Source organism: Dendrobates tinctorius, unplaced genomic scaffold, assembly GCF_039654945.1.
Source record: "Dendrobates tinctorius isolate UK_male_01 unplaced genomic scaffold, ASM3965494v1 ptg000046l, whole genome shotgun sequence".
NCBI lineage: Eukaryota > Metazoa > Chordata > Amphibia > Anura > Dendrobatidae > Dendrobates > Dendrobates tinctorius.
The window spans coordinates 72,764,385-72,787,970 of NW_027361714.1; the positions used below are offsets into that span (position 1 = coordinate 72,764,385).

Genomic DNA, 23,586 nt, shown 5'->3' on the forward strand with positions numbered 1-23,586 from the left:
ATCATATTCTTGTTTGTGTCAGGCATTCCTGTAGTTGTTATCTAGAGAAGTTAGAAGTTTACACCTTCCGTTCTGCCTGTCACAAAAGATTTACAACAGGATTTGTCCGCGTTCAGTTTGGCCTGCAGAAGCAGGCCTTTTCCAGGGGCACCACGAGGAGGAACGGACTCACCCCCATACACTGCTTAGTCTTCTTCTGCTTATAAATAAGATAATATCATTTGCTCAGAGTATTAGTCTTATGCTTAATGTTCTTCTGCTTTGTTTTTTTTATGCTTCTTTGTCTTCTCTCTCTTGTTGTTCTGCATCTTGGTGGTTGTCTTCCTGTTCTTTGTCCTCTTGAACCAGCTGACGGTACTGGCACCCGGAGGGGCAGCAGAAGGAACAAGAGCCAATGGCACTACCGAGGACCAGCTGACGGTGCTGGAACCCGGTTACTAAGCAGGAGGTACCTGTGCTACAAAGCACTACCAAGGACCAGCAGACGTTGCCGGAACTCGGATACCGAGATGGAGGCACCTAGGCCAAAGGCTCTGACGAGAACCAGCTGACGGTGCTGGAACCCGGAGGGGTAGCATAAGCTGCAAGAGCAAATGGAAATAGCGAGGACCAGCTGACAGTGCTGGCACCCGGAGGGGCAGCAGAAGGAATAAGAGCCAATGGCACAACCGAGGACCAGCTGACGGTGCTGGAACCCGGTTACTAAGCAGGAGGTACCTGTGCTACAAAGCACTACCAAGGACCAGCAGACGTTGCCGGAACTCGGATACCGAGATGGAGGCACCTAGGCCAAAGGCTCTGACGAGAACCAGCTGACGGTGCTGGAACCCGGAGGGGTAGCATAAGCTGCAAGAGCAAATGGAAATAGCGAGGACCAGCTGACAGTGCTGGCACCCGGAGGGGCAGCAGAAGGAATAAGAGCCAATGGCACAACCGAGGACCAGCTGACGGTGCTGGAACCCGGTTACTAAGCAGGAGGTACCTGTGCTACAAAGCACTACCAAGGACCAGCAGACGTTGCTGGAACTCGGATACCGAGATGGAGGCACCTAGGCCAAAGGCTCTGATGAGAACCAGCTGACGGTGCTGGAACCCGGAGGGGTATCAGAAGTTACCCCTGAAAAGCAAAGTTGGCATGCCGCAAGCTGGCCGCAGTTACCGAATCACACAGTCCTACAGGGGGTGCTTGTCCTACTGGCACTATGGAACAAACCTTTCTTACCAGAACCCGCAGTCCACATAGGAAGCACCTAAACTGCTGGCACCCTAGCCTCGGCTAACCCAACCGCAACACGACATGGCAACTTGGGGTGGCAAACTGACATTGACACTTCCCGGAAACAGCAGGCAGGGCTGGAACCAAGCTGGGCAGGAGGGAGTACCCGTGCCAAAGTCAGTTATGAGCAGCAACTGGCGATGTTGGAGCCCAGGACAAGCACTTAGCAGGCTGAGGCCTGATGTGCTGTCAATTGGGAGGCAGCAGGACAGATTGCCATCAAAACAGCAGGGGAACAGCTGACGTTACTGAACCCCACAAACACAGGAGCTAGTGTTTTACTCTGTGAAGACGGCACTTCCGAGCAACAACTGGCTGTGTTGAAGCCCAGGGACAAGCACGGAGCAGGCTTAGGCTGCATTGAAGAAATTTTAAGATCGGTTGTAGACTACTAATTTGAACCAAGCTCCACTTAGGCCTGTGGATTCACTGATTTTCGTATTTCCCCTGTCCTCCAACCCCGCCAGTTACAGCTCCGAAGTGGCGTCTGCACAATCCACACTTGTTCCTGTGTTACAGGTGTTCAGTCCGGTCAGTTAATCCCCTGATGTGTGTCCGGCAATGTCGCCTGCTCTGTCCACATTCCGATAATGGGAATGTGGACAGAGCAGGCGACATTGCCGGACACACATCAGGGGATTAACTGATCGGACTGAACACCTGTAACACAGGAACAAGTGTGGATTGTGCAGACGCCACTTCGGAGCTGTAACTGGCAGGGTTGGAGGACAGGGGAAATACGAGAGACAGTGGAGCCACAGGCCTAATTGGAGCACGGTTAAAAATCAGTAGTGGTACGACTGTGTAGGCAGCAGGAGACTTTGCCATCCACACAGCAGGGGATCAGCTGACATTACTGAACCCCACTGAGACACGGGAGCAAGTATCTCTTTCCGTGTGGACGGCACTTCCGAACTACAACTGGCTGTGTTGAAGCCCAGGAAATAGGAGGGTGTAGGCAGAGGCCTACTGTATTTTGAATGAGTTTACAGCAGGAGAGACTGCCATCCACACAGCAGGGGATCAGCTGACGTTACTGAACCCCACTGAGACACGGGAGCAAGTGTCTCTTTCCGTGTGGACGGCACTTCCGAACTACAACTGGCTGTGTTGAAGCCCAGGAAATAGGAGGGTGTAGGCAGAGGCCTACTGTATTTTGAATGAGTTTACAGCAGGAGAGACTGCCATCCACACAGCAGGGGATCAGCTGACGTTACTGAACCCCACTGAGACACGGGAGCAAGTGTCTCTTTCCGTGTGGACGGCACTTCCGAACTACAACTGGCTGTGTTGAAGCCCAGGAAATAGGAGGGTGTAGGCAGAGGCCTACTGTATTTTGAATGAGTTTACAGCAGGAGAGACTGCCATCCACACAGCAGGGGATCAGCTGACATTACTGAACCCCACTGAGACACGGGAGCAAGTATCTCTTTCCGTGTGGACGGCACTTCCGAACTACAACTGGCTGTGTTGAAGCCCAGGAAATAGGAGGGTGTAGGCAGAGGCCTACTGTATTTTGAATGAGTTTACAGCAGGAGAGACTGCCATCCACACAGCAGGGGATCAGCTGACGTTACTGAACCCCACTGAGACACGGGAGCAAGTGTCTCTTTCCGTGTGGACGGCACTTCCGAACTACAACTGGCTGTGTTGAAGCCCAGGAAATAGGAGGGTGTAGGCAGAGGCCTACTGTATTTTGAATGAGTTTACAGCAGGAGAGACTGCCATCCACACAGCAGGGGATCAGCTGACGTTACTGAACCCCACTGAGACACGGGAGCAAGTGTCTCTTTCCGTGTGGACGGCACTTCCGAACTACAATTGGCTGTGTTGAAGCCCAGGAAATAGGAGGGTGTAGGCAGAGGCCTACTGTATTTTGAATGAGTTTACAGCAGGAGAGACTGCCATCCACACAGCAGGGGATCAGCTGACGTTACTGAACCCCACTGAGACACGGGAGCAAGTGTCTCTTTCCGTGTGGACGGCACTTCCGAACTACAACTGGCTGTGTTGAAGCCCAGGAAATAGGAGGGTGTAGGCAGAGGCCTACTGTATTTTGAATGAGTTTACAGCAGGAGAGACTGCCATCCACACAGCAGGGGATCAGCTGACGTTACTGAACCCCACTGAGACACGGGAGCAAGTATCTCTTTCCGTGTGGACGGCACTTCCGAACTACAACTGGCTGTGTTGAAGCCCAGGAAATAGGAGGGTGTAGGCAGAGGCCTACTGTATTTTGAATGAGTTTACAGCAGGAGAGACTGCCATCCACACAGCAGGGGATCAGCTGACGTTACTGAACCCCACTGAGACACGGAAGCAAGTGTCTCTTTCCGTGTGGACGGCACTTCCGAACTACAACTGGCTGTGTTGAAGCCCAGGAAATAGGAGGGTGTAGGCAGAGGCCTACTGTATTTTGAATGAGTTTACAGCAGGAGAGACTGCCATCCACACAGCAGGGGATCAGCTGACGTTACTGAACCCCACTGAGACACGGGAGCAAGTGTCTCTTTCCGTGTGGACGGCACTTCCGAACTACAACTGGCTGTGTTGAAGCCCAGGAAATAGGAGGGTGTAGGCAGAGGCCTACTGTATTTTGAATGAGTTTACAGCAGGAGAGACTGCCATCCACACAGCAGGGGATCAGCTGACGTTACTGAACCCCACTGAGACACGGGAGCAAGTGTCTCTTTCCGTGTGGACGGCACTTCCGAACTACAACTGGCTGTGTTGAAGCCCAGGAAATAGGAGGGTGTAGGCAGAGGCCTACTGTATTTTGAATGAGTTTACAGCAGGAGAGACTGCCATCCACACAGCAGGGGATCAGCTGACGTTACTGAACCCCACTGAGACACGGGAGCAAGTGTCTCTTTCCGTGTGGACGGCACTTCCGAACTACAACTGGCTGTGTTGAAGCCCAGGAAATAGGAGGGTGTAGGCAGAGGCCTACTGTATTTTGAATGAGTTTACAGCAGGAGAGACTGCCATCCACACAGCAGGGGATCAGCTGACGTTACTGAACCCCACTGAGACACGGGAGCAAGTATCTCTTTCCGTGTGGACGGCACTTCCGAACTACAACTGGCTGTGTTGAAGCCCAGGAAATAGGAGGGTGTAGGCAGAGGCCTACTGAATTTTGAATGAGGTGACAGCAGGAGAGACTGCCATCCACACAGCAGGGGATCAGCTGACGTTACTGAACCCCACTGAGACACGGGAGCAAGTATCTCTTTCCGTGTGGACGGCACTTCCGAACTACAACTGGCTGTGTTGAAGCCCAGGAAATAGGAGGGTGTAGGCAGAGGCCTACTGTATTTTGAATGAGTTTACAGCAGGAGAGACTGCCATCCACACAGCAGGGGATCAGCTGACGTTACTGAACCCCACTGAGACACGGGAGCAAGTATCTCTTTCCGTGTGGACGGCACTTCCGAACTACAACTGGCTGTGTTGAAGCCCAGGAAATAGGAGGGTGTAGGCAGAGGCCTACTGTATTTTGAATGAGTTTACAGCAGGAGAGACTGCCATCCACACAGCAGGGGATCAGCTGACGTTACTGAACCCCACTGAGACACGGGAGCAAGTATCTCTTTCCGTGTGGACGGCACTTCCGAACTACAACTGGCTGTGTTGAAGCCCAGGAAATAGGAGGGTGTAGGCAGAGGCCTACTGTCTTTGTAATGCGGAGACAGCAGGAGAGACTGCCATCTCCACAGCAGGGGAACAGCTGGCAGTGCTGAACCCCACTAACACTTGAACGAATGTGTTTGGTTCTGTGGAGACGACACTTCTGAACACCAACTGACGCTGTTGGAGCCCAGGATTAGGCGAGGAGCAGGCTGGGGCCTACTGGATTTTGGCAGGTGAATGCAGCAGGAGACTTGCCATCTCCACAGCAGGGGAACAGCTGGCAGTGCTGAACCCCACTAACACTTGAACGAATGTGTTTGGCTCTGTGGAGACGACACTTCTGAACACCAACTGACGCTGTTGGAGCCCAGGATTAGGCGAGGAGCAGGCTGGGGCCTACTGGATTTTGGCAGGTGAAGGCAGCAGGAGACTTGCCATCTCCACAGCAGGGGAACAGCTGGCAGTGCTGAACCCCACTAACACTTGAACGAATGTGTTTGGTTCTGTGGAGACGACACTTCTGAACACCAACTGACGCTGTTGGAGCCCAGGATTAGGCGAGGAGCAGGCTGGGGCCTACTGGATTTTGGCAGGTGAATGCAGCAGGAGACTTGCCATCTCCACAGCAGGGGAACAGCTGGCAGTGCTGAACCCCACTAACACTTGAACGAATGTGTTTGGCTCTGTGGAGACGACACTTCTGAACACCAACTGACGCTGTTGGAGCCCAGGATTAGGCGAGGAGCAGGCTGGGGCCTACTGGATTTTGGCAGGTGAATGCAGCAGGAGACTTGCCATCTCCACAGCAGGGGAACAGCTGGCAGTGCTGAACCCCACTAACACTTGAACGAATGTGTTTGGTTCTGTGGAGACGACACTTCTGAACACCAACTGACGCTGTTGGAGCCCAGGATTAGGCGAGGAGCAGGCTGGGGCCTACTGGATTTTGGCAGGTGAATGCAGCAGGAGACTTGCCATCTCCACAGCAGGGGAACAGCTGGCAGTGCTGAACCCCACTAACACTTGAACGAATGTGTTTGGCTCTGTGGAGACGACACTTCTGAACACCAACTGACGCTGTTGGAGCCCAGGATTAGGCGAGGAGCAGGCTGGGGCCTACTGGATTTTGGCAGGTGAATGCAGCAGGAGACTTGCCATCTCCACAGCAGGGGAACAGCTGGCAGTGCTGAACCCCACTAACACTTGAACGAATGTGTTTGGCTCTGTGGAGACGACACTTCTGAACACCAACTGACGCTGTTGGAGCCCAGGATTAGGCGAGGAGCAGGCTGGGGCCTACTGGATTTTGGCAGGTGAAGGCAGCAGGAGACTTGCCATCTCCACAGCAGGGGAACAGCTGGCAGTGCTGAACCCCACTAACACTTGAACGAATGTGTTTGGCTCTGTGGAGACGACACTTCTGAACACCAACTGACGCTGTTGGAGCCCAGGATTAGGCGCGGAGCAGGCTGGGGCCTACTGGATTTTGGCAGGTGAAGGCAGCAGGAGACTTGCCATCTCCACAGCAGGGGAACAGCTGGCAGTGCTGAACCCCACTAACACTTGAACGAATGTGTTTGGCTCTGTGGAGACGACACTTCTGAACACCAACTGACGCTGTTGGAGCCCAGGATTACGCATGCCGCATGCAGAGGCCAATGGGCAGCGGTTTTTATGGAGGTTGTGGACTACTACTGATTCTAACCATGCTCCACTTAGGCCTCTGGCTCCACTGTCTCTACTATTTACCCTGGCCTCCAACCCCGCCAGCTACATCTCTGAAGTGGCGTCAGCACAATCTACACTTGTTCCTGTGTTACTGGTGCTCAGTCCCATCAGTTGATCCCCTGATGTTTGTCCGGCAAGTTCGCCAGCTCTGTCCTCATTCCCACTACTGGTTATGGGAATGTGGACAGAGCAGGAGACCTTGCCGGACACACATCAGGGGATAAACTGATGGGACTGAGCCACAGGAACACAGGAACAAGTGTAGATTGTGCTGACGCCATTTCAGAGATGTTGATGGCGGGGTTGGAGGTCAGGGGAAATAGTAGAGACAGTGGAGCCAGAGACCTAAGTTGGGCACGGTTAAAAATCAGTAGTGGTTTGAATGTTGATGGAGCTGGTGACTCTGCCGTCCACACAGCAGGGGATCAGCTGGCATTACTGAACCCCAGTAACACAGGAGCTAGTGTGTTTCTCTGTGCAGACGACACATCTGAGCGACAACTGGCTGTGTTGAAGCACAGGGATTATAGTTCAGGTGGTAGAAAAATGAACACACCAGCAGACCTGGATACAGTTGCCAACCACTAATTTAGTCTGTAAGAGGAATGGCAAAGTCTTTGGAGATCCAGGCCTTGTTCATTTTCAGAAAAGTCAGCCGGTCAACATTATCGGAAGATAGTCGCGTGCGACGGTCTGTTAGTACACCACCTGCGGCACTAAAGACACGTTCCGATAATACACTGGCAGCAGGGCAAGCCAGCACCTCCAATGCATACTGGCTAAGCTCTGGCCATGTATCCAGCTTAGAGACCCAAAACTTGAAGGGGGAAGAGCCATCTGGGAGTACAGCGACAGGGCAAGACATGTAGTCTGACACCATCTGACGGAAGCGTTGCCTCCTGCTGACTCGAGGCGTCGCTGATGGTGTAGACAATTGTGGTGGACACACAAAACTTTGCCACATTTGGGCCATAGTGGTCTTGCCTTGTGCTGCGGCACTGCCTCTGCTCCCTCTTTGTGCAGAGTTTCCTCCACTGCCTCGACGCACAGAGCTGCTTTGTAAAGCAACAATGCTGTCGGGTGGAATGGAAAACATTATGGACTGCACCAGTGACTCTTCGTACTCCCGCATTTTACGCTCCCGGTTCAACGTTGGTATGAGCCTTTGTACGCTGTCCCGGTAGCGAGGATCTAGGAGGGTGTACACCCAATAATCAGCCGAGACGAGAATGTGGGCGATGCGGCGGTCGTTTCTCAGGCACTGCAGCATGAAATCAACCATGTGCTGCAGACTCCCAACTGCCAAAGAACCGCTGTCCCCTGTTTGAGGCGTGACCTCGACCTGCTCTGCATCACCCCACCCTCGCTGTACATACTGAGTAGAGGTTTGTGTACCTCCCTCCTCTGGAGAGATGTCTTCCTCCTCCATCGACTCCTCCTCATCCTCCTCACAAAGTGTCCCCTGCCTAGGCCTTTGTGAGGAAACACGTAGCGCAGACTGTCCAGAAGCAGATGGCATTTGGGACTCCTCATCCTCCACCTCTTCTGAAACCTCATCCCTTAGTGCTTGCAGTGTTTGTTGAAGCAGGCAGATAAGGGGGACAGTCATGCTGACTAGTGCATCATCTGCACTCGCCATCCGCGTGGATTCATCGAAGGCACGCAAAACGAGGCAGATGTCCTTCATAGAGGCCCACTCAATGGTGCTGAAGTGTGAACGGCGCACAGTGCGACTTGTTTGCGCCTGATGCAGCTGGTACTCCATGACTGCTGCCTGCTGCTCACACAACCGCTCCAACATATGTAACGTTGAATTCCACCGGGTGGGTAGGTCACATATGATGCGATGTTCTGGAAGGCCAAATCGTCGCTGCAGAGCAGCGAGGCGCGATCTTGCCGTGCTGGAACGTCGCAAGTGAGCGCACTCTATGCGGACCTTGTGCAACAGTGCATCAAGATCCGGATAGTCCCTCAGAAAGCTCTGCACGACCAAGTTAAGAACATGTGCCAGACATGGGATGTGTGTGAGGTTGCCTAGGCCAAGAGCTGCCACCAGATTTCGGCCATTGTCACACACTACCAAGCCCGGCTGGAGATTCGCTGGCCCAAACCACACATCGCTCTCCAGCTTGATAGCATTCCAGAGCTCCTGCGCTGTGTGGCTTCGATTCCCCAAAGAAATTAATTTGAGTACAGCCTGTTGACGTTTGGCCACGGCTGTGCTCATATCGGTCGTAACAGGCTCCTGCTCTGCTGTTTCTGAGGAACTTGAGTAGGAGGAGGAGTCTATGTGTACAGACTGGAGTCCTGCAATCCGTGGCGTTGGAAGAACACGTACAGCGCCACTCTCCAGATCCGTACCCGGCTCCACAACATTGACCCAGTGGGCAGTGAGGGAAAGGTATCGTCCCTGTCCATGGTTACTGGTCCACGCATCGGTGGTCAGGTGGACCTTGCTACTAACGGCGTTTAGTAGCGCATGTTTTATTTTGCCCTCAACATGTTTCTGCAGGGCAGGGACAGCTCGCCTGCTGAAATAAAAGCGGCTGGGCACGTTGTATTGGGGGACTGCCAATGCCATTAAGTCCCGGAAGGTGTCAGTGTCCACCAGCCTGAATGACAGCATTTCAACTGCCAGAAGTTTGGCAATGCCAGCATTCAGAGACTGTGCTCGGGGATGGTTTGCCGAGTAAGGGCGCCTTTTATCCCATGCCTGTGCTACCGATGGCTGTGATGGATGGGAACGTGCTGTTATGGGTGGAATCTGACAGGGTCTCCGGACAACAGTGGCAGAGGTTCTTCCTTGGCGATCCTGTGAGGAAGCCGAACCAGCAGTGTGTGAGCTGGAGGAAGAGGGCCCAACACGAACTGAAGAGGTGGTAGGTGGTGCTGTACGTTGGCCTACGTCTTGAGGGTGTCTCTGCAACTCCAACTCGTGCTTGGTGCGCACATGTTTCCACATATTTGTGGTATTGAGGTTGCTGACATTTCTCCCTCTTTTGACTCTCTGATGACACAGCTTGCATTTGACAAAGCAAATGTCATCTGCAACTGTGTCAAAAAAGGACCACGCACTGCAACTCTTGTGAGCGCCCGGTTTGCCTTTGGAAGGAGGAATGCTCCTAACGGGTGCCGAAGTGGAGGGTACAGGCAACCAAGTCTTCCCCCTCCCTCTGCCTCCTGTTTTGGCCGGTAGGGGAATCTCTTCCTCTGAGCTGCTCCCACCACCTTCCTGTTGCTCACGCCATGATGGGTCAAGGACCTCATCATCTTCCCTCCCCTCTTCAAACAGCTGCTTCTCCGGGGTTGTCTCGCCAGCACCGTACGCACCAGAAAGTGGCAACTGAGTCTCGTCATCATCTGATGCGTACTGAGGTGTGCTGACCATAGGCACTGGCCCACTCGCCTCTTCAGATTCAGAGGGACAAAGAAGTTGCGCATCACTGCATACTCCCTCTTCTTCACATTCAGGAATGCTGCTTGGCTGGCCCCCTCTTTCCAAGCCAACAGATTCCGAGAACAGAAGTAGAGATTGTGATGGCTCCTGTCCATGTCTCTCTGACTGCCTGGGCACTTTGGCAGGTGGTGAAGAGACAGATGGTTGCTCTTCGGTGCTCTGACCCTGAGAGGATGCGGAAGTAATTGAAGTCGATGCGTTAGCTGCCATCCATCCGACAACGGCTTCAATTTGTTCCTCCCGCAGCAGTGGGGTACGTTGAGGTCCTACAAAGCTGCGCATAAAGGACTGTTGCCTGCTAAAACTGGGGGATGCTGATCCACTGGTGCCCGCAGCAGGCCCAGAATCCCCACGTCCTCTACCTGTAGAATCCCCACGTCCTCTCCCTGCAGAATCCCCACGTCCTCTCCCTGCTGAAACTCCACGCCCACGCCCACGCCCCCGCGCCTTACTCCCTGCCTTCTTCATCTTGCAAGACTGCTTAAGATAGGCAAAAAAGGACAAAGGGGGGCCTTAGTGTGCTTATTCCTGAACAGCTGGTTACAGGTACAAGAAACACTAATTTTATGAAGTGTGTGTGTGTGGACTAGACTTTAATAGGAGCTGATGTGGCCTACACAAGTTCAAAATGTAGTGTTTGGTGAACTTTTTATGTGGTTTCTTTGTTTGAAACAAACTCAAAGTATGAGAACAAAGAATTGAAACTGATAGTATCACCAACTTTTTGGAGCTATTACAATGCAGGCAGGTAACCTACAATGCAAAAGATGAGGCTCCAAAAAAATTGGGTAATACTAATCTGGCTGCGCCGGCAGGGCACAAGCCAGAAAAAAAGGCTCCTCTATCTACTCCTATATAGTGTTTGCAACCAACCAATGTTGATGGATACGGATGGATGCACACTAATAGGAGAAGAAAAAATGAGCTGCACTCAGAGACAAATATGTGTGAGGCAGTGACGCACGTTGAGCGTCCTACAACCAGACGTAGCTGCAGGACACTCTACTCAGCGTGAGCTGCACTCACACACAGTCAGAGACCTCTCAGACAGCCGTCAACAGTGCAGCTAAGTGGGCACTGGCACTGACAGGCTGCAGAAAGGCTCCGCTGTGTACTCCTATATAGTGTTTGCAACCACCGTAGATGGAGACGGATGGATGCACACTAATAGAAGAAAAAATGAGCTGCACTCAAATAAAAATATGTGTGAGGCAGTGACGCACGCTGAGCGTCCTACAGCCAGACGTAGCTGCAGGACACACTACTCAGCGTGAGCTGCACTCACACACAGTCAGAGACCTCTCAGACAGCCGTGAACAGTGCAGCAAAGTGGACACTAGCACTGAAAGGCTGCAGAAAGGCTCCGCTGTCTACTACTAGTGTTTGCAACCAACGTATATGGATACGGATGGAAGCACACTAGATTGAAATTATTTAAAAAATGCAGCTCAAAAAATAAAAGATGTATGAGGCAGCAGTGATCACACTGGGTGGCCTACAGCCTGACGTGACTGCAGGACCCACTCCACAGCGTGAGCTGCACTCACACAGCCCTTGCAGACAGCTGTGAAAACAGCGCTGCTAGGGAAAAGCAAGCTACAGTGGTGGTTTATGTAGCCTGGATAAAGCACAATATTGTTTTTAGAATCGCTATTTCTAACTGTCCCTCACAGTCTTCTACAGCAGCCTGTCCCTAACTGAATTCACAGCAGAGTGACCAGAAATGGCGGCTGCGGTGGCTTTTATAGTGCATCATGACATCATTTCGGCAGCCAATCACAGCCATGCCAATAGTTAACATGCCTACATGCCTAACAGGATGTGCCCACACTTCGGAGGATTCCCATTGGCTTAATCAAATCAAGCAGGCTCATAGCATGATGGGAACTTCCTATTCCGATTCCGATCCCGGAATCCGATATGAAAAAAGTATCGGAATTAAGTATCGGAATTCCGATACCGCTAATATCGGCCGATACCCGATACTTGCGGTATCGGAATGCTCAACACTATTTGTAACGGATCCAGTAAGCAATAAAAGAAAAAATAAAAGAAAAAACAGATGGCTATTTAACGCATCTCACTTCAATGTTAAACCCTTAACCCCCGGGACATATTCCATTTTTGCATTTTCGCATTGTGCTCCCCTTCTTCCTAGAGCCATAACTTTTTTTAATTTTCGGTCAGTATGACCATGTGAGGGCATGTTTTTTGCAGGACAAGTTGTCCTTTTGAACAACACCTTTAGTTTTAACATACCGTGTACTGGAAAACGGGAAAAAAAATCTAAGTGCGGTGAAATTGCAAAAAAGTTATTTTTTGTTTTTTTTTACCATGTTCACTAAATGCTAAAACTGACCTGCCATTATGATTCTTCAGGTCATTACAAGTTTACAGACACCAAACTGGTATAGGTTCTTTTTTATTTAAGTGTTGAAAAAAAAATCCAAAATTTGTTTAAAAAAAATAAAAAATTGCGCCATTTTCCAAGACCTGTAACGTGTCCACTTTATATCATCTTGGGCTGGCGGAGGGATTATTTTTTGTGCACCAAGCTGTCGTTTTGATTGATACAATTTTGGTGTAGATACAATGTTTTTGATCATCTGTTATTGCATTTTATTACAATGTAGCGGCAACCAAAAAACTCACATAACAATCTGGCAATGAAAATCACAGAGGTCTACTGCAGACCTCTGGTTGTCAAGCCGAACCATCAGTGACCCGCGATCATGTGACGGGGTGACCAATGGGTGGAGCCAGTGAGGCGCTTCCTGTAACGCAAGTTAACAACCGCGTTTACAGGAAGTATTGCGAATTTGCGATTCCACCTGCTACTATAGCGGGTCACTTTCTGACCACCTGTTTAATCAAAAAGTTGTATGGACCCTCAAATAGTAGCCATGATACAGTGCCTTGCAAAAGTATTCAGCCCCCCTGGAACTTTTCAACCTTTTCCCACATATCATGCTTCAAATATAAAGATACCAAATGTAAATTTTTGGTGAAGAATCAACAACAAGTGGGACACAATTGTGAAGTTGAACGAAATTTATTGGTTATTTTAAATTTTTGTGGAAATTCAAAAACTGAAAACTGGGGCGTGCAATGTTATTCGGCCCCTTTACTTTCAGTGCAGCAAACTCACTCCAGAAGTTCATTGTGGATCTCTGAATTATCTAATGTTGTCCTAAATGACTAATGATGATAAATATTATTATTATTATTTATTTATAAAGCACCATTGGTTCCATGGTGCTGTACATGAGAAGGGATTACACCTGTGTGTAATCAAGTCTCCATATAAACCCACCTGGTCTGTGATAGTCTCAGGGTTCTGTTTGATGCACAGCAGAGAGCATCATGAAGACCAAGGAACACAACAGGCAGTTCCGTGATACTGTTGTGGAGAAGTTTAAAGCCGGATTTGGATACAAAATGATTTCCAAAACATTAAACATCCCAATGGAAGGAGTATCATATCACTGCAAATCTACCAAGACCCGGCCGTCCCTCTAAATTTTCATCTCAAACAAGGAGAAGACTGATCAGAGATGCAGCCAAGAGGTCCATGATCACTCTGGATGAACTGCAGAGATCTACAGCTGAGTTGGGACAGTCTGTCCATAGGACAACAATCAGTCGTACACTGCACAAATCTGGCCTTTATGGAAGAGTGGCAAGAAGAAAGCCATTTCTCAAAGATATCCATAAAAGTTTCATTTAAAGTTTGCAACAAGCCACCTGGGAGGCACACCAAACATGTGGAAGAAGGTGCTCTGGTCAGATGAAGCCAAAATTGAACTTTTTGGCAACAATGCCAAACGATATGTTTGGCGTAAAGGTAACACAGCTCATCACCCTGAACACACCATCCCCACTGTCAAACTTGGTGGTGGCAGCTTCATGGTTTGGGTCTGCTTTTCTTCAGCAGGGACAGGGAAGATAGTTAATATTACTTGCACTCCATCTCCTTCTTTCACTTGTGGCCTCTGGAATCCACGGTCAGTATGTAACAAGCTTCCTTTCCTGCACAACTACTTTCTGAACAACTCTCTGAATCTGTTGGCCCTCACTAAAACCTGGATTCAGGATTCTGACACTGTCTCCCCTGCTGCCTTCTCCCATAGTGGCTTACAAGTCACCTATTCCCTGAGACCCCCAAACAGACCTGGTGGTGGAGTCGGCATACTCCTGTCGCCACAATGCACTTTCCAGGTCATCTCCCCAGTTCCATCACTCTCATTCCCTTCATTTGAGGTCCACACCATCAGACTCTTCCGTCCCCTCTCCCTCAGAGTAGCGGTCATATACCGGTGTCATGATCCAGGCTGGGGGTTCGCTTTGGCCTGTCCTGGTCAGACAGGGGTTTAATTGTTTCCGCCTCTCTCTGGCAGAGAGTGGCTATTTAATGCTCACTGGACCTAGGTCCGGTGTCAGTTATACTCCTGCCCTCGGCTGAGTTAGTTGACCTCTTGTGAATGTGTGCCTTGTGCCTGATAACTTGTTGCTTGTTTGGTTTTGATCCGGTTCGTCCCTGTTATGAGTTCTGCCTGTCCCTCTTGTACCGCACCGCCCTCTCGCGCATGACTCTCTGCTTGTGGCTTGAATATTCTCTGCTCATCCCTTTTGTACCGCACCGCCCTCTCGTGTATGACCTCTGCTTGTCTGACCTGCGTTTTCCTCTCCTCTACTACAGTATTCCTGCAGTAGGTACATAGCATCATCTGCAGTAGTAGGACGCTAAGCCGCAGTCACATGATCATAGGTCCTGGTACTCCTTACTATTTTCCGTGCTTCAGGTCCTGTCTGCTTAAACCTTCACTACCGTATTGGGCCCCGTGCTCTCCCGCAGTGTGGGTAAGTCACTCTGCACAGCCGTGGCAGTTGCCGACGCTGACAGGATCCTGATATTATAACTGACCGTTAACATTTTTTTTTCTATGCTCCCCTTCTCCTATGTGTGTGATGGATCCTATGCACGCTCTTTCTGAGCAGGTAAAGCACCTGACTCAGATGTCTCAGAGACTCCTGGGGGAACAACTAGCCCTGGCTCAGTCTCAGCAGCTGATCGCTGACACTTTGCAGGGGGTTTTATCATCAGGGGCTCGGGAGGTTACAGTAATTTCCCCTGAATCTTCGGTTAAGTTACTGGATACTTTTTCTGGAGATAGAAGGGAATTCAAAGTGTTCAAGGAGTAGTGCAATTTGTTTCCAGATTTTGGAGGGCTTTTTGTAAGAGGTTGGGTATTGGTCTGTCCTATTCATCTGCTTATCATCCAGAGACTAATGGGCAGACCAAGCGGACCAATCAGTCTCTGGAGCAAATTCTGCATTGCTTGACTTCAGCCCGACAGGATGATTGGTGTTCTGTGTTACCGTTGGCCGAGTTTGCGTTTAACAACCGCATTAACCAGTCTACGCGTACATCTCCCTTTTTTGTGCAACTATGGGTTTCAACCTCATTTTGGAGAATTTTCCTGTTTGAACTCTGGGTGTCCTGGGGCGGATGAGACTATCCAGCAGTTGGGGGAGGTATGGCGGGAGGTCCAGAGTAACATTACGAAGGCCCAGGATAAATTTAAATTTTTTGCAGACAAAAACCGATCCGTGGGACCGGTGTTTCAGATTGGGGATAAGGTATGGTTATCTACCAAGAATATAAGGCTCAAGGTCCCCTCTGCGAAGCTTGGACCTAAGATTATAGGTCCCTATGAAATTACCGAAGCGGTTAACCCGGTGGCTTTTCGGTTGCGTCTCCCGCCATCTCTACGGATCCCCAATGTTTTCCATAGGGCCCTTTTGAAATCTGTGAGGTCCTGTGGGGAGGGATCATCAGCTTCCCCGCCACCGGTTTTGGTAGACGGGCAGTCTGAGTACGAGGTGGAACGAATTGTCGACTCTAGGTTGGTCCGTCCTGCCTTTCAATATCTGGTACATTGGAAAGGCTACGGTCCTAAAGAACGGTCGTGGGTTCCTGCTCGATCGGTTCATGCGGATCGGTTGGTCCGGGCCTTTCACACCAAGAATCCTGAGAGACCTGGGGGTCCAGTGGCCCCCCGTTGAGAGGAGGGTACTGTCATGATCCAGGATGGGGTTTCGCTTTGGGCCGTCCTGGTCAGACAGGGGGTTAATTGTTTCTGCCTCTCTCTGGCAGAGGGTGGCTATTTAATGCTCACTGGACCTAGGTCCGGTGTCAGTTATACTCCTGCCCTCAACTGAGTTAGTTGACCTTTTGTGTACGTGTGCCTTGTGCCTGATAACTTGTTGCTTGTTTGGTTTTGATCCGGTTCTGACCCTGTTACGAGTTCTGCCTGTCCCTCTTGTACCGCACCGCCCTCTGTTCTTTGTCTGGCTTTGCTCAATCTCCTACCTAAATAACTCGCCGCTTCCCCTCTCTGACCACAACATTCTCTCCTTCACGCTCACAAATCCTCGCCCACTCCAGCACACTCCTATCTATCACACATTCAGAAATCTACAAGCCATTAACCCTCAGACACTTTCAGACTCCTTACAATCTTCCCTGTCCCCAGTCTCCTCTTTTTCCTGTCCTGATCTGGCTGTTCATCACTACAACCACACTCTTAAAAGCACCCTTGACTAGGTAGCGCCCCTCCCCCTCAGAACCTCCAAACGCAGAGTAAAACAGCCCTGGCTCACATTGAAAACTCAATTTCTCCAGCAATGCTCTAGTAGTGCTGAACACCGATGGAGAAAAACCCGCACACCAGAAGACTTCATCTACTTCAAATTTATGTTAAGAACCTACAATTCTGCCTTTCACCTCGCCAAACAGACCTACTTCACCACCCTGATCTCCTCACTAGCCAACAACCCCAAGAAACTTTTTGATACCTTTCACTCCCTCCTCAGGCCAAAAGCACAAGCTCCTATCTCAGACATTTGTGCAGATGACCTGGCCTCCTATTTTATAGAGAAAATAGATAATATCCATCAGGAAATCCACTCCCAACCACCAAGTGCTGTGACTCCCATTCCTACCTGCATTTCCTCTGGTTCACTTTCCACATTTGGTCCCATCACAGAAGAAGTCTCCAGACTCCTCTCTTCTTCTCGTCCAACTACATGCACTACCGACCCCATTCCCTCAGATCTCCTCCAGTCTCTCTCTCCAGTCATCACAACTCACCTAACTACAATCTTTAATCTCTCCCTCTCCTCAGGAATTTTCCCATCCTCCTTCAAACACTCTATCATTACTCCATTATTAAAGAAACCTGCTCTCAACCCATCCTGCACAAAGAACTACAGACCAGTCTCCAATCTCCCCTTCATCTCTAAACTTTTGGAGCGCCTAGTCTACTCCCGCCTTACCCGTTACCTCTCCACTCACTCCCTCCTAGACCCTTCACAGTCTGTCTTCCGACCCCTACATTAGACTGAAACTGCACTCATCAGAGTTACCAATGACCTTCTGACAGCAAAATGTAACGGTGAACACTCTCTGCTCATTCTTCTCAACCTTTCTGCAGCTTTCGACACTGTTAACCTCCGTCTCCTACTCTATAGGCTCCAGTCACTAGGCATTAAGGACATCGCTCTCTCCTGGTTCTCTTCCTATCTCTCTGACCGCTCCTTCAGTGTTTTGTTTGCTGGCTCCACGTCATCTCCTCTTCCTCTCACTGTCGGGGTACCTCAGGGCTCAGTCCTTGGCCCCCTTCTCTTCTCTCTCTACACGGCCCCAATTGGACAGACCATCAGCAGATTTGGCTTTCAGTACCATCTTTATGCTGATGACACACAACTATACATGTCATCCCCTGACCTTACCCCCGCTGTACTACAGAACGCCAGTGACTGTTTGTCTGCAGTCTCCAACATCACGTCCGCTCACTATCTGAAACTCAACCTCTCCAAAACTGAACTTCTTGTGCTCCCGCCGTCTACCACCCTTCCTAAATCTGACATTTCCCTCTCCGTGGGTGGCACCATAATAACACCCCGGCAGCAGGCGTGCTGTCTGGGCGTTATGTTTGACACCATTCTCTCCTTCACATCCCATATACAATCTCTTGCCCGCTCTTGCCGCTTACACCTAAAGAACATCTCCAGAATTCGCCCTTTTCTCACCATGGAAACAACAAAAACCCTCACTGTCGCATTGATCCACTCCCGCCTGGACTACTGCAGCACTCTATTAATTGGCCTCCCCGTTACTCGACTTTCCCCTTTCCAGTCCATACTTAATACAGCAGCCAGGGTCATCCATCTGGCTAATCGGTACTCGGACGCGTCCGCTCTTCGCCAATCGTTACACTGGCTGCCCATTCATTATAGGATCCAATTCAAAGTACTTGTTCTCACACACAAAGCTCTCCACAGTGCAGCACCCCCCTACATCTCCTCCCTCATTTCTGTCTATCAGCCTAGCCGACTGCTGCGCTCTGCAAAAGACTTTCGACTAACCTCTGCACTAATCCGCACCTCCCACTCCCGACTCCAAGACTTCTCCCACGCTGCGCCAATCCTCTGGAATGCTCTACCCCAAGAAATTAGGACTATCCACAATTTGCACAGTTTTAGGCGCTCCCTCAAAACACATCGGTTCAGAGCAGCCTATCATGTTCACTAATCAAAGTCATTTTATGTATAAGTGTGCGTGTGTAGCCCATTCACTATCTTTATCCCCCATCTTCTCAAGATGACTGGACCATCATTGTAAATACACAATGTAGATTGTAAGCTCTCACGAGCAGGGTCGTCTTATTTTACTTTAATTATTGTATTGTTAATGTTGTTACTTATGACTTGTGTTTTGAAACTGTTAAACTTTAATGTGCTGCGGAATATGTTGGTGCTATATAAATAAAGATTATTATTATTATAAAAATTGATGGTAAGATGGATGGAGCCAAATACAGGATCATTCTTGAAGAAAATCTTTTGGAGTCTGCTAAAGACCTGAGACTGGGACGGAGATTTGTCTTCCAACAAGACAATGATCTCAAACTTAAAGCAAAATCTACAATGTAATGGTTCACAAATAAACGTATCCATATGTTAGAATGGCCAAGTCAAAGTCCAGACCTAAATCCAATCGAGAATCTTTGGAAAGAGCTGAAAACTGCTGTTCACAAACGATCTCCATCAAACCTCACTGAGCTCGAGCTGTTTGCCAAGGAAGAATGGGCAAGAATTTCAGTCTCTAGATGTACAAAACTGATAGAGACATACCCCAAGCGACTTGCAGCTGTAATCGCAGCAAAAGGTGGTGCAACAAAGTATTAAGTTAAAGGGGCCGAAAAATATTGCACGCCCCACTTTTCAGTTTTTGAATTTCCACAAAAATTTAAAATAGCCAATAAATTTCGTTCAACTTCACAATTGTGTCCCACTTTTTGTTGATTCTTCACCAAAAATTTATGTTTGGTATCTTTATGTTTGAAGCATGATATGTGGGGAAAGGTTGAAAAGTTCTAGGGGGCCGATTACTTTCGAAAGGCATTGTAAAGTGAATTTGTCCTTGCAAAAATAAGCACTTTAAAGATTTCATATGGAAAACTAAAAAAGTTACAGATCTTAGTATGTGACTGCTCAAAAACAAAAAAATTATTCTCTTAAAATAGAGAAATATAATACAAATTGTTGAATCTGGTGACATTGTGATGGTAACTTATATGATATCTCATATACTGTCATTATTTATACTATACTGTTTATCACTTAAAGGAGAAACTAATAGAGAAGAAAAATCATTCATTGTATGAGGATCTACAGACTGATAATGTGGAAACTGAAGGAGAAATTCTCCAGGGAGAAGTCAATAAGCTTGCCGAGAAGGTTAGAAAAGATTGCATGGGCTTATTGTTTGTTTTTGTGGATACTTATTGTTAATATGTGAGAACATTCGTTACAACGGTGATGTCTACAGATTTTGAATGACCAATTTATATACTCAGCACTTTCTATAATACTCATTCCGACTAGACTTGCCCATCTAGTCGGCACATGACTGCATGTATTCAAATCACATACTTGTGGTCAAAAGTCTGCCACTCCCAGCATCTGCTTCAGAGAATCCTCACTGCATGCAGTGATGTGAGGAGTAACAAGTCTTGTAGCCTAAGGCTCGACAAAAAAATTGTTCCCAGAGGTGGACAATTGCTTTAATGATGGAAAGTATTAACATTCTTGCTTTTTCCCATATACAATATATCTGACTAGAAAGGTACAATTCCTCTAGAATCAGTATTACTTTTGGAATTTAGCAATATAAATTTTTTTGGCAAATGACACAATTTTGTGTTTGTACTGAATCCATATAAAATGTTGACTCTGTATGTGCAGTATGTACAGCCAGCTGTGCATGGAATGTGCAGCACAGAAATCAGAATGTGAAGCGCTTTCTGACCATTCGGAATATAACACTGTGAACTTTTATTGACATTGGCTATATGCAGGGAAACCGAGCACAGATAAAAAGTCAGCGGGTACACAAGGAAACCACTGAAACGTTGAACCGTGTAAAGACGACTGCCGAACAAATTAGTGATATAGAAGATGGCGTCCAAGGTAAAAAAAAATGTGTTACCTTTAGTCCAATTACAGTTATAGTACATTTCTTATTATTGAAATTAAAAGTAATTGCTCACTGTCATAAAATATGACATGAAATATAACAAATTATGGTGTACCGGAAGAGAAGGCCACCATGAGCAAATGTGTCATGTGCACCAGGAATGCGTTTGTGTTTTTCTTTATAGATTATTTTCAAATGTTGCTATGTTTTTATGACTTCCCAATAAAGTTGAAGAATTATCTGTATGAGCTGGATCTCTCCTTTGAAAAACTGTTAACCTTTGACATATAGAGACATCTTTAAATGTATAGAAAGTTTTAAAGATCTAATAATATGTTTATTTAAAAAAAACTGAGACAGTTATTTTGGCCCAATTTTTGTGCCATTTTGTGCAACTTTTTGAGCTAGAGAGTCACTAGTCAGCAAGTTTAAAGGCACCCTTCTATTCAAAAAGTAAAGGGAAATGTGAGTTTCTAGCAATTTCAACCTCAAATCCATTTATCTTCTTCTCATAAAACCCAAGAGCCACTGACTGCTGACTGTAGACTGACGTTTATCACATATCTCTATTTTGCTCCTATTCGTATGGCCTATATAATACTGAACTCCATTGACCCTCAGTCAAAACCAATCCCACAAGTGACAGTGTCTGTTACCTCTACTACTTGGTGTCATTTATTCTGTATGTGATCACATGAAAAAAAATTGATTCGCTATTGAAAAAAAGTAGAGTTCCTTACCATAATGGCATTCACTCATTTTTCAGTACAATTGACAAGTGATCCAGATAATGTCACTGTTACAATAGACTGACACTTTCTTCTTCACTGTTCATTATCCAATGCAGCAAATTTGCAGAGAGCAGCTGTTGATTTGGTGATTAAGGCTGATCACCGCTTTGTATGTCTTGACTACTGTCAGAAGTGTCTCGGCTTGCCGTCTGAGGAATGGAATACTGTGCTGCATACTAATGTAAATTATGCAAATCTCTCATGTTCTTAAATAAGAAAAAAATCACAGATACAATTTTGAAATTTGTTATTTGTAGACATAATTTACAAGTTGAGTTATTTTATACATAAATCATAGAATTATTCTTGAACTGCTCCAGACAATAACATAGCAATGAGGTCATACAGAGGTAGCAGTTGTAGCTATGCCCTGGTGGTAAGGAGGACAAAATCCACCTGTGACAAATAAAAAGACAGTAATATGCCAGGTTCAGATGGCTGTAATTCACCATCTCTAGACAAGACCTTGTAATCTCTTGCATCCATATTCAAAGTCACTCTTTCTACTTCTGCATCTAACTCTAGGTCATGCCCCAGTTTTATTGTAGATGACTTGGGGAAATACTAGAGCAGTTCTGAGACTTGTGATGCTGGGTTTGTAGCCGAGTCTTGCTACCTTTTTAGCTTCCTACCCGAGTCCTGGGCAGTGGCACACTCTATTGACACCCCTAACAATCTGGTTACAGCTATTGGTTTCACTTACTCTGGTTCACCCCTTCTTCCCAGTTCTGACTCAGCCTGGGGATTCATCCCTTCTTCCCAGTTCTGGTTAAAACTAAAAGAGAAAGAGCGCAATAGGGTCTTACCCAAGTAAAAGAGATATAATTCAAGCTGTTATACTCACCAATAGCAGGAGAGTTTTAGGCATAAAGGAATAGAGGTCAAGCTGCTGCACATCCAAATGGCCACGCCGTGCCCATAGATCATCAGATTTCAAAGAAATAGTTTTTGGATTAAACGTGCGCTGCTAGAAAAAACGACTCCTTTGTCGTATCATATCATCCCCTGAGGAAGAAGTTTCAAACTTCGAAACGCGTTGGAAAAATAAAAGTATACAAGTACACAATCTGGAAAGGAGTCGTTTTGTCTAGCAGCGCACGTTTAATCCAAAAACTATTTCTTTGAAATCTGATCTTCTTCCCAGTTCTGACTCAGCCTGTGGATTCATCTCCTTGACCCTGCTTATGATTTGACTACCTGACTGACTTTTGATTTTGATCCTGAGTTTAACCTCCTTATTCTGGCCGGCTTTTCATTACTCTCTTCAGCCACTGGCCGACAACCACTCCATGGACTTAAGCCAGGGGGCCCTGCATAAATTCATATCCCTGTACAGTAGTTAAACGGTGATGGTCAGGGTTCCCCTGGAACCTTTTAGACAGTGGCTTCTGTAAAACATGCCTGTGGAAGCCCCATTAAGAGCTGGCAGCCTGCCACTAACAGTGCTTTGTTACACAATGTCGTATATGGCTTATATGCTGTAAGTTTGGGTCAGGAGACCCACAGTCAGTTCAGGTACCGTGGTCTGGACTGTTTTAATCCAGCCTAATAATGGCAAATTGTTGGTGGAGACTTGTTACAAATTTTTAATTCTGTACTATAATCTAAAGCTGGACATACAGATTAGATAAATATTGGCTGATTGTGTTCTTTTTGGCTGCACCAGCCTACATTGTCTTAATATGGACCTCTAGGCTCTCCCCCAATGATAGCTGGGTGTTTTAACCGCAGATCTAGTGGTGTCAGGCTGCAGCTTACCTTCCTCTCCTTATTCAGAATACATGCATGACTATGTGTACGTACAGGGTGTCGGGGGATACATTGCTATCCACACTGCATGGATCATACTACAGTTTGCCCAAAGTTTGTAACTAAGAGAAAAAAAATCAGTTAATTTTAACATTCTTAATTGTTTACATTTTTCCACAGAAACACTTGCAAAATTAAAGCATTATGAATCATTACAAGAAGTCAGTCCATCTGACCGTGTAAAGACCATGAAGGAAGCGGCACAAATGCTCAAAGACCTTGCACGCCTAAACTTTGATTTGCAAAGGAAGCTAGTTTTGGATGAGACACAAAATGCATATTACTGTGAGTTAACTCATGCATTTTAAGTCACCTATTATTGAGCACCTAATAACCAATATGGGGCATTCCC

General features: G+C 47.8%; 1 protein-coding gene across 1 annotated transcript in view; it reads left to right on the plus strand.

Annotated features, from left to right (window-relative positions):
• LAMA4 (laminin subunit alpha 4) overlaps positions 1–23,586 on the plus strand; it is a 227,737-nt gene that overhangs the window by 111,853 nt on the left and 92,298 nt on the right. Inside the window, exons 10-12 of the mRNA XM_073575987.1 lie at positions 19,785–19,895; positions 20,516–20,627; positions 23,355–23,519. Coding sequence (XP_073432088.1) covers positions 19,785–19,895; positions 20,516–20,627; positions 23,355–23,519 — 388 coding nt within the window. The remainder of the gene's footprint in view (positions 1–19,784; positions 19,896–20,515; positions 20,628–23,354; positions 23,520–23,586) is intronic.